The sequence below is a fragment of the Muscardinus avellanarius genome (genome assembly GCF_963383645.1).
Source record: "Muscardinus avellanarius genome assembly, chromosome: 15".
Taxonomy (NCBI): Eukaryota; Metazoa; Chordata; class Mammalia; order Rodentia; family Gliridae; genus Muscardinus; species Muscardinus avellanarius.
The window spans coordinates 83,686,496-83,701,163 of record NC_137801.1 but is presented as its reverse complement, the minus strand read 5'-3'; the positions used below and the strand labels follow the sequence as shown (position 1 = coordinate 83,701,163).

At 46.8% G+C, this 14,668-nt stretch overlaps 1 protein-coding gene across 1 annotated transcript in view; it reads left to right on the top strand.

Annotated features, from left to right (window-relative positions):
* Positions 1-5,479: 5,479 nt before the first annotated feature.
* The window catches only part of SLC9A2 (solute carrier family 9 member A2), a gene marked incomplete at both ends in the record, with an annotated part of 91,474 nt that continues 82,285 nt past the window's right edge, over positions 5,480-14,668 (top strand). Inside the window, one exon of the mRNA XM_080711845.1 lies at positions 5,480-5,786. Within this exon, the coding sequence (XP_080567971.1) occupies positions 5,480-5,786 (307 nt within the window). The remainder of the gene's footprint in view (positions 5,787-14,668) is intronic.

Sequence of the window (14,668 nt, the reverse complement as noted above, 5' to 3'; positions counted from 1 at the left end):
GTTGACATGATGCTACAAGTGGAAGCCTGACTTCATATGACAAGTTAAGGAGAAAATACAGGCACACAATAAAACATTTATAATATCGGTTTTGTGTAAAAGGCATTAGACTCTCCCCGCACCTACCAAGATACTTTATTACGTTCATGTAAATATCACCAAATCTGAAAACGTCCCAAATCCCAAACATTTCTGGACCCTTGCATTTTGGATGACAGGCACCCAATCTGCCTTCAATGTCTAAGGAGGGAGCCTTGCCCTGGTCCTGTTTCACTAACCCAGCACACAGCAAGATGAGCCCCAGAGAAGAGCTACCCTCCTGGAGAGAGTGCTGGCGCCCCGCTGTGGCTCTGGGGAGCCACTGCCATTCCTTAGAAGCTCCCTCCTCTCTCTCCACTTTGCACTCTATCTGAAAACTAGGGATAAAACATTCAGCTTTCTGGAATTGTTGCAAAAATCATGGTTGCTGGGGTATGGCGTCCCCTACCTGCACCTGGGGTCTCAGCATTCAACAGCTTCTCCCTCACCTCCAAGCTAAGTGGCAAAAGACACAAGGTTAAGCTTGGAGTCCTCCGGAGGTTTTGAGTGCAGAAGGAGGGGATTTAAGAGCAGTCTGGTGTTAGGCAATAGCTCTAATCTCCTCTGCATAGCTCACATTTTTAAGGTGCACGTCCTCTCCTGCTAACTCAGCTGTATTTTTCTAGCTTCTTTCCCTCACACCCAGAAATTATTCCAAAATTCTTTGTGATTTTTTTTTAACCAGATAGGAGTTCGTTTGTTCTTAGGGTAGCAGGAAGATTAAAGACAGGTGGTGTCAGGAATCCACGAATCATCAAGATTGCTTCTGTTTGCTTGCTCTGCGGCCCTTACCATGTGTTCTCATCCAAGGAGAGGGCGGGGAAGAACAAGAAGATACTGAGCTTGTCTTTTCTTTTCTTATCTTGGCTCAAGGCCGGCTACCTTTGGCTTTTTGTAAAATATTGTCCTAGAAGATGTGATGACTTGGCCGGAGGCTCCTGGGCACCAGTGTTAGTAAAGCTGTGTTATTTCTTCCTAGCTTCTGGTTCCCTTTATTCATTCCCTCGTGTATTCTATCTTTTTGCAGTGCTGGGGTTAAAACATAGGGCCTCACACGTGTTAGGCAAGCACTGTACCACTAAGCTAGGTCCCCCAGGCCCTTGATTTCATCTTGAGTTCTGTTATATTCTCCTGTTTTGCTCTTTTGTCCTGATTTCATAGCTGGGAGCTCACCTCGATCCTTTTTTTTTTTTTTTTAAATAAATTGGCTCGACCTTTTCTTTATTCTTTGCAGTATTGTCATGGCAACATTGACTTCCCTGGCCAAGCACAAAAACATCATCCTCTCTCCAACCACCTAGCCTGCCTCCGTTGCCCCAATAAATGTAAAATGCAGAGAGACACGGAAATAATCTACTCAAGTTTAGTGATTAAGAAGAGTGTTAACTGGGTGTGGTGGAGCACACCTGTAATGCCAGGGATACCATCCTGCCTTATGGCTACAGGATTTAGGAGCTATCTCTATTAAAAGACTCCACTAAATACATTGGTATTCTAGCATATCACTATAGACCAAAAGCAGACAAAGGGTTCCTGAGTTCCTCTGAGAGGATTCAGAGGTTCATAATAAACTCTCCTTTGCGACTAACGCGTCAGTCTCAAATCACGCAATTGCCATTTCTAAAACATATTTGGAAATTCTGTAATTTATTTGGATTCTCATGTCATCTGGGTAGAAGGGGAGAAAAAGACAGAGATACGGGATCCCAAAATGGGAGCCAGGGATCACTGGATGGAAACATGTCATGTAAAAGTAGACAGGGTTGGGGTTTATCCTACAGCCGACTCAGCCATAATAAAGGCCTGCAGCTCAGATCCCTAAGGCACACGATTTGCTGACTCCTGTTCAAGTCACACTTGTATTTAGCCAACACATATTTAGAGGGTGCTCCTCCTGTCCCAGGCACTGTTGGTAGGAGCTCAGGGTAAAAGAATAAAGTAGACCAATGATCTGTTATGTTCTTCCTGGGGCTTTTTCATAGAAGAAAACAAAAATGATTAAGTGCTAAGCAGAAAAGCTACAAGAGATATCTAATGTCATTAAAGGAGACTCGAGTGCAGAAAGGCAGGTGCCAAGGAAGACTTCCTGGATTCAGTTACCTTTGAGCTGAGACTCCAAGGAGAATTAGTGAAGTGAATGGAGGGAAATGATGAGGAGAGACTCCTTGCACAGGAGGACAGGAATGTGCAAAGGCACTGCGGTACGGAGTCGGGAACACTGGTCAGAGTTTATAGAGCATGGGGCCGAGGAAGGGCTAGAGGGAGCTTCTGGGAGAAAAAGGGAGAGAGAGAGGTCAAATCAGGAAAATCACTCTAGGATTTTTGGTCTTTCCCAGTGGCGTTGAGCTAACACCAGAAGAATCTAAATGGGTAGAGACATTGGATTCTTGCTTTCAGTCATTCCTTGGATATAGAAGCAGGTGGCACTATCATATTCAGGGGCTGAGCTTCTGCTACTTGTGGGAGTCTTGGAAGAGATGGCCTGACTGAGTCGAGGTGAGCATAGGGTCAGCTTTCCACCACTGTGACACAATACTTGAAATAAATAACTCATAGAAGTTGATTTGGGCTCATGGTATCAGAAGTGTCGGCCCGTGGGCATGTGGCCCCCATTGCTTTGGGTGAAGCAGAGGACCAGAGCAGAAGAGTGTGTCCAAGGAAATGTTCCCCCTCACGGTGGCCTGGATGCCAAAGAGAGAGGAAGGGGCCAGGGCCTCCACACCCTATTCAAGGGCACACCCCCAATGACTTAACTATCTTTCACTAGGTCCCGCCTCCTACAGATCCCACCAGTCCCAATAGCACCACAGCCTCGCAACCAAGTCTTTAAAATATGGCCCTTGGGAGATTTTTAAGATCCAACCAGGATAGGGGCAGAAATTAGTCCTTTTTATTTGCTTCAGGAAAAAAAAAAAAACATGATTCATGGAACTCGATCCTTCGTCTTTCACTTACAGGAAGAAATACAAGAGCGTATGCCCCAATTTAAGAAAAAGTGGGTAAGCTTTAACTGCAGTGGCACAGGTTTATGAAGTTGAGGTGATTCTAGAGTCCTCCATCTCTGTACTTACTATGGGGAGTCGAATCGTCTCTCCTCTTCTCCTTGTCGACGTACAACCATCGGTAAAAGCATCCTGTGACTCAAACTCCTAGAAAGGATTGTCCGAGTTGGCAATTATTATTTCACTGAGCCTGTGGAACTGGCTTTTGCTTCCTATCAGTAAAACCTTATTCGGTGAGGACTTTCTTTGAATGACCCCTAAGATATTCTTCATTTTTCTATCCCAACAATAATCTGCAACCAGCCTTGGGATGGAGACTTTGATGAAACCTGTCTTACAGTGGCAGGCCTGGGGGGTGAATTCCTTGCAGAGCCTTATTTGATTTGAAAAGTTTGTTTTAAAGTAATTTTTGCATCTGTATTTCTTCACTTATAAAATGGATACAAAGGTATTGATCTCTTTCTGTTTTTTTTTTTTTTTTTTGTAATGATTAAGAAGAAATGGAAGTGGAGTCCTTTGTCCAGGGCTTCCCACGTAGCGATGAGAAAGAATGAATGAGAACAAGTTCTTATTTGCAGCTCCGTCCTCACCAGGATGTTAGGCGCATGGTATGCTAACAAAAATCCCCACTGTAAAGGTGTTGTTTTTTTTTTTGGGGGGGGGACGTAACTGAGTTTTGAAGTTTGAATAGCTCAGATATTGTTTAAAAAAAAAACACAGAAATATCTTTAGATTTCATTCTGTTTTCCATAAGAAAAAGCAGAGACTTTCTAAAATATTAACTGAAATATTCTGTCATCTCTGGGAATCATTCTCCCATTGTGGACTGGATGTGTCCCTGCGTTCCCTGCAGAGCGCAAAGGTGACGTCTTTGGAGGGGGAGACTTCTTCTACCCCCCTTTCCCCACTGAACAGATTCTGTTAGAACTTTGGGGTGGGGGTGGGTAGAAATCTCTATATTCATGTTAAACTGCCTGGTGTTTGTTTAATAGCAGGGGCTACCGTTTCCACACATTAAAAACATTTTTGAGAAAAAAAAAAGGATTTTATTTCAGGACTCTCCGAGGAGAAACTGTTCCAGGTAATTGAGCAGCCACTGGGTCTGCTCCATTGTTCCTTTCAATTTCTGGTGATAACGATGCGGAGACAGTAAGCTTGTAACCCGCGAGGCATAAAACGCCCTTGTAGCCAACTCCTGAGAAGGAGGCACGGAGAGGCTGGCGCTGGAAGATAAATCTCTTTCGGGTCCGGGAGAATCGCGCTGCCTTTCCTACCCTGTCCAAACCGCAGCCGGTCCTGTAATTAGCGGAACAAGTCAGTCTGAGCGAGGCAAATCACTGGTTTTCCATGAAATAATTATATTTCGGATGCTCCCGGACATGTTCACCTCTAAGCCCCAAAGAGAAAGATGTTTTTCTTCTTGGCGAGCTGGGGGAGGGAGAGGAGCGCCTTCGTTACAACGCCTGAACCCAAGGGCTACAGTGCAGACAGCGATCCGTGGGAGCGTGGGAACACCGGGTTCTGCACAGGGAGTTTGGGCGCACAGAGCTCTCCCTTTGCAGACTCCCCGAAGGGGTGCAAAGTGAGGCTTTGCTAAACTTTCTGCACTCCCAGAAAGCCCGAAGGCGCGTCTGGGCCTTTGCAGCGCCCGGGGCTGGGGTGATGGTGCCCTCTTCCCCACCCCGGGCCCCTCTACCTCTCTCTACCCCCAAAGTCTCCTTACGCGCCGGGTGCACGCGGTGTCTCCTTGCAGGAGCCCCCGGGGCGGAGGAAAGGGCGCGACGCGTGGGTCGCCCGGTCCCTTCCCTGGCCGGGTGCCCGGCGCTGCCTCCGGGGCGGGGACAGCTCCGGCCACCGTGCGCGCGGCTCGGCGGCGGCGAGTCCACCCACTGCAGCTCGCAGGCTCCGGGGGTGGCAGTTCTTGGGACACCGTGCCGCCGGGAAAGGGACGCAGTCGTGCCCCCGCGGCCACCGGGGCCCGTGTCGCCGGCCGGCCGCGGCAGGTGCGCAGCGCTCCCCAGGGCCGGGCCTGCGTCCTCCCGCCCCAGGCCTGGGCGCCGTGCCCGCCCCGCCCTCGTCCCCGCCCGCTGCCCGCCCGGGGCTCAGGCTGCAGCTGCGGACCCGGCACGGGCCGGCGGCCGGCGGTGGCTGGCTGCTGAAGGCGCAGAGAGTGGGCGCGGTGGCCTCCATCGGCCGTGCGCGCCCCTCCAGGACCCCGAGCCCTTTGGCCACCGAGACCCAGCCCGGCATCTGCAGAGCCCCGGCCGGGCGGCCAGGGCGTGTGGCTTTCGCTGTCCGGCTCTGGGCCGGGCAGAGCCGGTGGCGCGGTCCCGGCGGGATGCGCTGAGCGCGCCCAGGGCGGTGCGCAGGGCTCGGGGGCCGCTCCGCGCGCAGACCCCATGGAAGCCGCGGGCACCGGGCGCAGCCTCCTGGCGCCGCCGCCTGGGCTGCGGCCGCCTCTGCTGCTGCTGCTGCTGCTGCTCTCGCAGGTGGCAGGGCCGGCGGGCGCCCTGGCAGAGACCCTGCTGGACGCGCCGGGGGCCGGGGGCACCAGCTCCAGCCCGCCCAGCCCCGCCAGCGTGGTGGCTCCCGGAACCACGCCGTTCGAGGAGAGCCGGCTGCCCGTGTTCACCCTGGATTACCCCCACGTGCAGATCCCCTTCGAGATCACCCTGTGGATCCTGCTGGCCTCCCTGGCCAAGATCGGTGAGCCAGAGGGACCCGCGGTGTGGGGGGCGGGGGCGATCGCGACGTCTTGGTCACCTCCCCCTGGGCCAGGGCAGGGCCCACCGGGAGAGCGCTTCTGACCCTTAAAAAGCGCCCCCTCCGAGGGGGTGGCTTCGTACTTCGGTTATGTGGACATGGGTCTTGAAATGGCCCCAAAGGATTTGCCCATACCCACCTACAGCGATTTGCTGCCTACGTCTGGCTTCGCTGCCAAGTTTGACAGCTCCTGGCCAAAGTTGAGTGCGACCTGTTTGCGGAGGAAGTGGGCTGGCCGAAGGGGATGTCTCACCTACCTATCCAGAGACAGGTGCAAGCTGGCTCCCTGGCTAAAAGCATTAGGCCCTAGGTGCCGGAGGAGAGCTGGTTCCCGGGTAGTGACTCCGATCCTCCATGTCCATACTAATAAAGTGCAAGGGAAAGGGACCAGGGACAGCCCGGTGCCTGCGGCTGCCACAGGAGAAGCCCGTCTCCTTCCTCTTAGAGCTGAGACTGTCACTGTCCAGGAAGCGTTGGCTGTAGAAGTGACTGGGGCCGCTGAGGCGAGGTACCAAGGAGCCTGCTTTGCCCACCGGCTTTAGGAGCCCTCAACTTGGCAAACAGAAACCTCAGGATGTTTTTTCTTTTCTTTTCTCTTTTGCGGTACTGGGGATGGAACCCAGGGGCATTCTACCTCTGAGCTACACACCCAGCCCTAATTTTTTAGTTAGTTAGTTAGTTAATTAATTAATTTATTTATTTGCAGTACTGGGGGGTGGAACCCAGGGGCATTCTACCTCTGAGCGATACCCCGAGTCCTATTTTTTAGTCATTTTTTTTTAAAGCAGGTCTGGGGATGGAACCCAGGGGCATTCTACCTCCGAGCTACACCCCCTGCCCTATATTTTATTCTTTATTTTGAAACCCAATCTCAATGAGCAGCAGAGGGCCTCACTAAGTAGCTGAGGCTGTCTGCGAACCGCGATCCTCCAGTCTCAGTCTCCCGAATGCTGGGATTACAAGCGTGTGCCACCACGCCCGGCTTAGTCTTACATTTTTTTAAACAGGGTCTCACTGAGTTGCGAAGGCCCTCGCTACATAGCTGTGGCCGGCCGGAAACCATGATCCTCCAGTCTCTGCCTCCCAAATCCCAGGATTATGAGCGTGCACCACCACGCCTGGCTGAGGATATGTTTTCTCACCTTCTTTTCCCTCCCCACTTCTAATCCTCTGTGGCGTGATGGCGGTGCTTTCTTTTATGTTAAGAACCTTTAAATACCTTAAAAAATATAAATGACTGATGTAACGATTCAAACAGGTTGTAAGGTCAAAAGAACGCAAACTTTAGGTGTGTTCTATGCAATCACCTGGTGGGCTGAGGCAGTTTTCCGTAAAGGATGAAGAGACACATTACCTGTCGTTCTCAGGAGACTTATTGATTAGAATTTAGCACAGGAAAGCGCTCAGTAGGCTGAGGAAGTTCAAAAAGGTATATAGTAGAGGCTGGGGTTACTTCTTCGGGGGAGAAGAAATACGTAAACTTTCAAAGATGACCAGGGTTCTGGTCGACTGGTGATGATCGGGAAGGACATTCCAGAAAGAAATGAACAAAGGCATAAATCCAATAAGGAGGGGACGTAGAGCAGGTAGAGGAGATGGTTTTCCGGAAGGTGGAAGTTTTGGGAGTTGAGCGTGAAACACACCTTCCATGTCAGGTTCAATTAATTTGATTCTATTGGCGGTGACCAAAGGAGACGCTTAAAACTTAATGACCTGGCAGTCCGTAATGGCCTGGCGTGGGCCTGGTTCTGCGAGACTCATGAACCCCCCCAGCAGCGGTATAAGCACCTCCCCACCTATCGATCAGATATATAACGCGTGGTCACTAATAATCGACTCCGATGCCACCTCTTTAGTGGTCCTCAGAGCATCCCTGCCCCGTGGGGCGTGCAGGTATTACGCCTCGTGCATTTGATAGAGGTGGAAAGTGGAGACGAGAGAGGGCACCCAGGGGCAGACAGGGCCGGGCCAGCTGGGGTGTTCAGCCTGCCTTAACCCCGCCGCGGTCTGGAGTCTCCATCCATGGAGGGCTGTGTTCGTGGCCTGTTTCCATTACTGCTTCTCTGTTATCTTTTCTCCTCCAACTCTTTCCTCTGTTCTTCGCTCCTGATTATTTTAATCAGATTAATTACACTAATAACAGCCGCTAGTAGTTCATTAAGTCCATTAGCTCTGATTTTCATAACCTCCATTCTGGGTAGGTGTGATGACCCTTGTTTTTTTTTTGTTGTTGTTTTTATTTTTATTTTTGCTGTACTGAGGATGGAACCCAGGGGCATTCTACGTCTGAGCTACACCCTCAGCCCTATTTTTGATTCTTTATTTTGAAACAGGGTCTCACTGAGTTGCAGAGGGCCTCACTAAGTAGCTGAGGCTGTCCTCAAACCATGAACCTCCTGTCTCAGCCTCCCCAGTACTGGGATGACAAGCGTGCGCCACCAATCCCGGCTGATGACCCTAATCCGGAGGATGGGGAGGTTAACCTGGCTGGTGGGTGACGAGCCAGGATTCCAGCCGGGTCTGTCTGAGATCTCATCTTTGCGTCTGCCTGGGAGGCTTGTTCTATTGCCACGAGTAAATGAGGATGGATGAGTCTTCTTAGCACAGGGCTGGCCGCCGGGTAAGCGCTGCGTCAGTCTCAGATCATTAGCAGCGGCGCGGCCGGTGAGGTGGCGGCCGCAGCAGTAATTGTGCTGTTTCTGGCGGGCACCGTCCTCGGCTGCCTCTTGTGCTTCTCTCCTTAACATAAAAGTCTCGGCCCCTTTTAAGTGTCTGTCTGTGGGTGGCTACGCTACTCTTGATCTCTTTCCTGCATTATCCCACTCATCCAACTGGACCTTGTCACTGTAACTGGGTGGCGTTTTGTGAAGAGCTGTATGCACCTGTATTGTATTATACTGTGGAAACTATTGCATAGGGTCCTCGGGTCTTTCCCGAATGGCTGTTCCTTCCCTCCCTAGTGACTGCTTTCTCTCTCCTCTCTGCATCTGGAGCAGGGAAGAGATGACAACACAGACATCCGTGTCTCCTGCCCAGAGAGCAGCCAAGTATAGGCTACCATGGGTGGGATGAAGGTTATAGTTTTCAGGGCAGAAAGTGGGAGTTTTACAGTTGCTGGGGTCTTTGGATATGTTCTTCCTTTTCATAGCCGGACCTCCCTGCTTCTTCCGCAGTGTACTTAGAGGAGGCTGCGATTGCCCACAAGCTCCTAACCCTTCCTGCTGACCCCTGGGACCTAAACATGGTTTGGCTTTGGGCCAGACTGTCCTGGTCCTGTGGGACCCTTTGATGGCCCACGAAACAGTCATTCAAGTTCTGTTTTACCTCGTGCGTTGGAAGAGCTGTTATTTGGGGAGTAACAAGTTGAGTGCTGGAGGGCAAGCTGAGCTGTGCAGGAGGGTGTGAGTCTAGGAGTTAGCATGTGTGCTAACTCATACACAGTGCTGTGGTTTCTACTTCTGGTGCTTTCAGGCCATGGACCTCCTGTATCTAAACTTACCTGCCTCAGAGAACACAGGGAGACATTAAACAAGGGTAACGGGTTCTCCAAAGCAGAAGCTCCTCATAACTTATTTTTAAGAGGTCTAAATGATGCCTGATGGTTAACTCATAGTAGGCTTTTTTTCTTAGATTGCAGTACATTATCATAGTAGAGATATTTTTTGATAAAGAAAACAGTTTAAATGATGCCACATACATATATGAAATTATCAACGCCAATCTCAATATCCAGGACAGGGTAAGGGTGAGGATGGGGTGGGATCTGGTGGACGGTCACCAGGCACTGGTGAGTGTATGACCTTATCACGCTGAACCTTATTGTGACAGGTGATTACAATGCACCAATGAAAGTATATTGAAAAAGAAATATTAAAGTGGGTGTGGTGGCACATGCTTGTAATCCCAGTACTTGGGAGGCTGAGACAGGAGGTTTGAAGTTTCATGGCCAGCCTCAGTTACTTAGTGAGGCCCTCTGCAACTTTATTTCAAAATAAAGAATAGGTCTGGGGGGTGTAGCTTGGGGGTACCACCCCCTGTACCACAAAAAAGAGAAAATATTATAGTTAAAAAACTTTTTTGGGCCGGGCGTGGTGGTGCATGCTTGTAATCCCCGCACCTGGGAGGTGGAGATAGGAGGATCACGCAGGTTCGAAGCCAGCCGCGCACGCTGACTTAGGAGACCCTGTTTCCAAATAAAAAAAATGTAAAAATAGGTCTGGGAGTGTAGCCTGGAGGTAGAAGGGCTTCCAAGAACCCCAGTACCACCAAAAAAAAAAAAAAAAAGAAAAAAGAAAACTTTTTTGGGGGAGAACATGTTGAAAATTATCAAGTTTAACTGCCCATTATTTTACCTGATTTTCAAGGAAAAAAAATCAAATTTCTAGCTATTTGGTTAAAAAAAAAGTAGGTCTGTATTTATAGTTTCTTATAAAAGATGATGATGGTGGTGGTGGTAGTGGTGGTGGTAGTGGTGGTGGTGATGTTTATGTGAAGTAATTTAAAAAAAAAAAAGAACATAGTAAATTCAGTACACCTTGGAAAAGCTTTAAATATTTTGGCAAGAAACATTTCCTACTCTGTTTCTGTTTGCCTCCCCCTTGGGTCTCACACATGTAATCTCTTATTATCCTTTCATTTTGAGTATTTATATTTTGAGCAACCATTGATTTTTTTTTTTTTTTTGTACTCATAAATACACGCTTTGCCTGCTAAACCCTGTATGCAGGAATGGAGTTTTAGAGTTTGTGATCCTAGGTAGGAAAATGAATTAAGAGAAGAAAAGTTACCTGGCGTGTTTTAAGAATGGCTGCTGTGATGGCCGGGCGTGGTGGCGCATGCTTGTAATCCCCGCGCTTGGGAGGCGGAGACAGGAGGATTGCGCGGGTTCGAAGCCAGCCTCTCTGGCTTAAGAGACCCTGTTTCCAAATAAAAATATAAAATAGGTCTAGGAATGTAGCCCTGAGGTAGAAGGGTTCCAGGAACCCCAGTACCACCAAAAAGAAAAAGAATGGCTGCTGTGATTTCTTTGCCCAGGAAGTGGGTTGGTGGGGTTCCTGCTAACACCAGTGAAGGGGGTTCAAGGACAGACAGAGCTCTGGACCTTACCCTCAAAGCAGCTGGGGTCCGTTCGACGCTTCCCTAGCTCCTCTTCCAGTGCTCTTGGGTCTTAGTGGGTTGATCTGTTTGACATTTCAATTGCCTCTGTACTTAAAGTAAGGTTGCAGAATCATTGTTTCATTTGAATTTTTGCATTTATTGGAAACAAAGTTTTTATAATTTTTTTTTTTTTTTGGTGCTGGGGGTGGAACCCCGGGGCATTCTACCTCGGAGCTACATTCCCAGCCCTATTTTTTATTCTGTATTTTGAAATAGGGTCTCCCTGAGTTGTAAAGGGCCTCACGAAGTATTAGCAGAGGCTGTGCCCAAACCACAATCCTTCTGTCTCAGCCTCCCAAATGCTGAGATTACATAAGCGTGCGCCACCACACCAGGCTGTTTTTATGATTTTAAAGATCTCCTTTCTGCATTGATGCTTTGCATTTTATTTCTAATATTATATTATTTCTTGTCTTTCGTTACCTGGGTTAAAATTCTTAAAAGTTATCCAGGCCTGGTGGCACGGGCTTGTAATCTCAGCATGTGGGAGGCTGAGACAGGAGGATCACAGTTTGTGGAAAATCTCAGCTACTACTTAGTGAGGCCCTTTGCAACTCAGTGAGACCTTGTTTCAAAATAAAGAATAAATATAGGGCTGAAGGTGTGGCTCGGAAGTAGAATGCCCCTGGGTTCCATCCCCAGTACCGCAAAAAAAAAAAAAAAAAACTTAAAAGCTTATCTATATTATGCTTCTCAAAAATAAATAGCTAATCTTGGCATGGTAGTACAAATTTATAATCCTGGTACTTGGGAGGCTGAGACAGGAGGATTGCAAATTTGCAGCCAGCCTCAGCTACTTAGTGAGGCCTTCTACAACTTAGTGAGACCCTGTTTCAAAATAAAAAATAAAATAGGGCTGAGGGTGTAGCTCAGAGGTAGAATGTCCCTGGGTTCAATCCACAACACCACATAATAATAATAATAATAATAATAATAATAATAATAATAACAACAACAACAACAACAATAATAAACTTTAGTTGGCTACTAATTTAGCAGTGTCAACTCCTGCATTTATGATTTACTTACTCCTACTTTCTTTGGGCTTACTCATTTATTTAATCATTGAATTGGAAACTTAGCTCATTACTTGTTGAATTTATATGTTTTTTAATGCACGCATTCCTACCTTACAAGAATCATTAATCTCTGAAAACGCACACACACACATGCACACACACACACACATGCGTGTACACAAATAGCTGAAAACAAAGTTATTATTACTTCCAATAGTTTCAATGGCGTTGAATGCAATATTTTTATGAGCCCCCAAACTCTCAAACTGACATGCCTTTATGCTGAAGTGACATTAGTCTTATTAAAATGGACAAAGATTATGTACATCTTTACAGTTTCAAATCCTTGTAGTTTACAAAGGGGAATATAATTATGCTTACTGAAAGCAACGATGACATTTGGACTTATTTTGTTCTCTGGGATTACAAGCGGGCGCCACCACGCCCGGCCTATTTGGTGTCTTTATTTTTCTTTCTTGCTGCATTTGGACTCTCTTTTTCCTGATTATTTTTGCATTATTATCTATCCTATTTCTATTGCTTTCGTGGCTAATCTTGAATTTTAGTACGATTATCTGATTTGATCGGAGGCTTATTAGCTGACTTGATGGAGCTTTGACTCCTACCCCACGTATATTTCCCCACACATTTTGTAGTTGGGTGATTTGAATGCATAATGTAACATTTCTGGCTTCAGTGGCCCTCCTGGTAAATGGGAATGGCAAAAATATTACTATCAAAGCTGGGCGTGGTGGCACATGCTTGTAATCCCAGCATTCGGGAGGCTGAGACTGGAGGATCGTGGCTCGTGGACAGCCTCAGCCTCTTAGTGAGGCCTTCTGCAACTCAGTGAAAGCCTGCTTCAAAATAAAGAATAAAAAAAAATAGAACAGGGGGTGTAGCTTGGAGGTCGAATGCCCCTGGGTTCCATCCCCAGACCTGCAAAATAAAATACTATCATAGGTTGTTGTGAGAAATAAATGAGTTAATATATGTAAAGTGTTAAGATAATTTCTTGGAACATAACTAACAAAGCATCTGCTATTTTTATTATTGTCTTCCTTCTGAATAATACTGGAACTTATAAATTCCTATGCCTGTTTCAAAATTCTGTTTTTTTTTTCTTTTATCCTGACAATTTAGACCTGGTTTGTATCCCTCTTCTTCCAAATCAGTTTTATTTTATTTTTATAAACAATGTTTACCTAGACTTGTGGACATGTTTGCCATTTTTTAAGTTGTTTTCTCTCTCTGTTCCTTCTAGATTATTTCCATTTTCCAGAAATACGTGCTTTTTTTTTTTATGCTTTACTGAATATGGAACCCAGGGGCATTCTACCTCCAGGCTATACCCCCAAGCCCTATTTTTTATTCTTAATTTTAAAACAGGGTCTCACTGCGTTGCAGAGGGCCTCACTAAGGAGCTGAGGCTGGCCTCAAACCCTTGGTCTTTTCTGTCTCAGCCTCCCAAGTACTGGGATGGCAGGTGTGCGCCACCACGCCCAGCTCTAAAGTACATTCTTTACTGGACACTTTGCGAAGCCTTCAGTCTCTGCTCTCTGGTCTCAACAAGTCTTTATTTTGATTATACTCTTGAATGAAAATCGAACTGAATATGGGGTTTGGAGTTATTATCACTTAGAAGACATAATTTCACTATTTGCTGCCATCTTTATTTATTTTTGCTAAGGAGAATAGTGGTTTTACTTTGGTGGCTTTTTGAAATTAATCTCTTTTTTTGGTCTGGTTATTTCTAATTCTCTCTCTCTCTCTTTTATTGTGTGAATATGGGTTTGCCCAGTTTTTCTGGTTTGGAACTTGTACTTCCATGTTTCTTAACTGCTGTTTCATTTTTTTTAATTTCTTTTTCTTTTTGAGCTATTTCTTAGGTAATTTATTCAGATCTTTTTCTTTTCCAATTTATCATATTGCTCTGAGCATGTTTCTTATCTCTAGTTAACCTACTATTATATTTTTAATATTTCTATTTAAGCCATCTTGATCCTTTCTAAAACTATCTGGATTTTTTTGTTGTGGTGGTGGTACTGGAGATGGAACGCAGGGCATTCTACCTCTGAGCTACATCCCAGCCCTATTTTTTTTCTTTATTTTGAAACAGGGTCTCACTGAGTTGCAGAGGGCCTCACTAAGTAGCTGAGCCTGTCCGCGAACCTCGATCCTCCTGTCTCAGTCTCCCAAACACTGGGATTACAAGCGTGTGCCACCACGCCCGGCTACTATCTGGTTTTTGTTCATGGTGTTCTGCTTGATTACACTTACAGAGTTGTCACAGATTAAGTTTTTGTTTCTCTTTATATCTTTCATTTTTTTAAACTGTTTTCATTTTACAGCCTTCTTTTTTCAGATTGTTCTGTATTTTTCCCTAGAGTGCTAATTTTTGCATTCAGTGCATCTTCGACTTTCCCTTTTAGATATTAGTTCATAAATTTATTTTTATTTATTTATTTGTGGTACTGAGGATTGAACCCAAGGGAATTCTACCTCTAAGCTACACCACCAGCCCTTTTCTTTTCTTTTTTATTTTAAAACAAGAGCTAAAGTCAGGTGTGGTGGCGCACGTTTGTAATCCCTGCGCTTGGGAGGTGGAGACAGGAGGATCGCGCAGGTTCGAAGCCAGCCGCGCTGGTT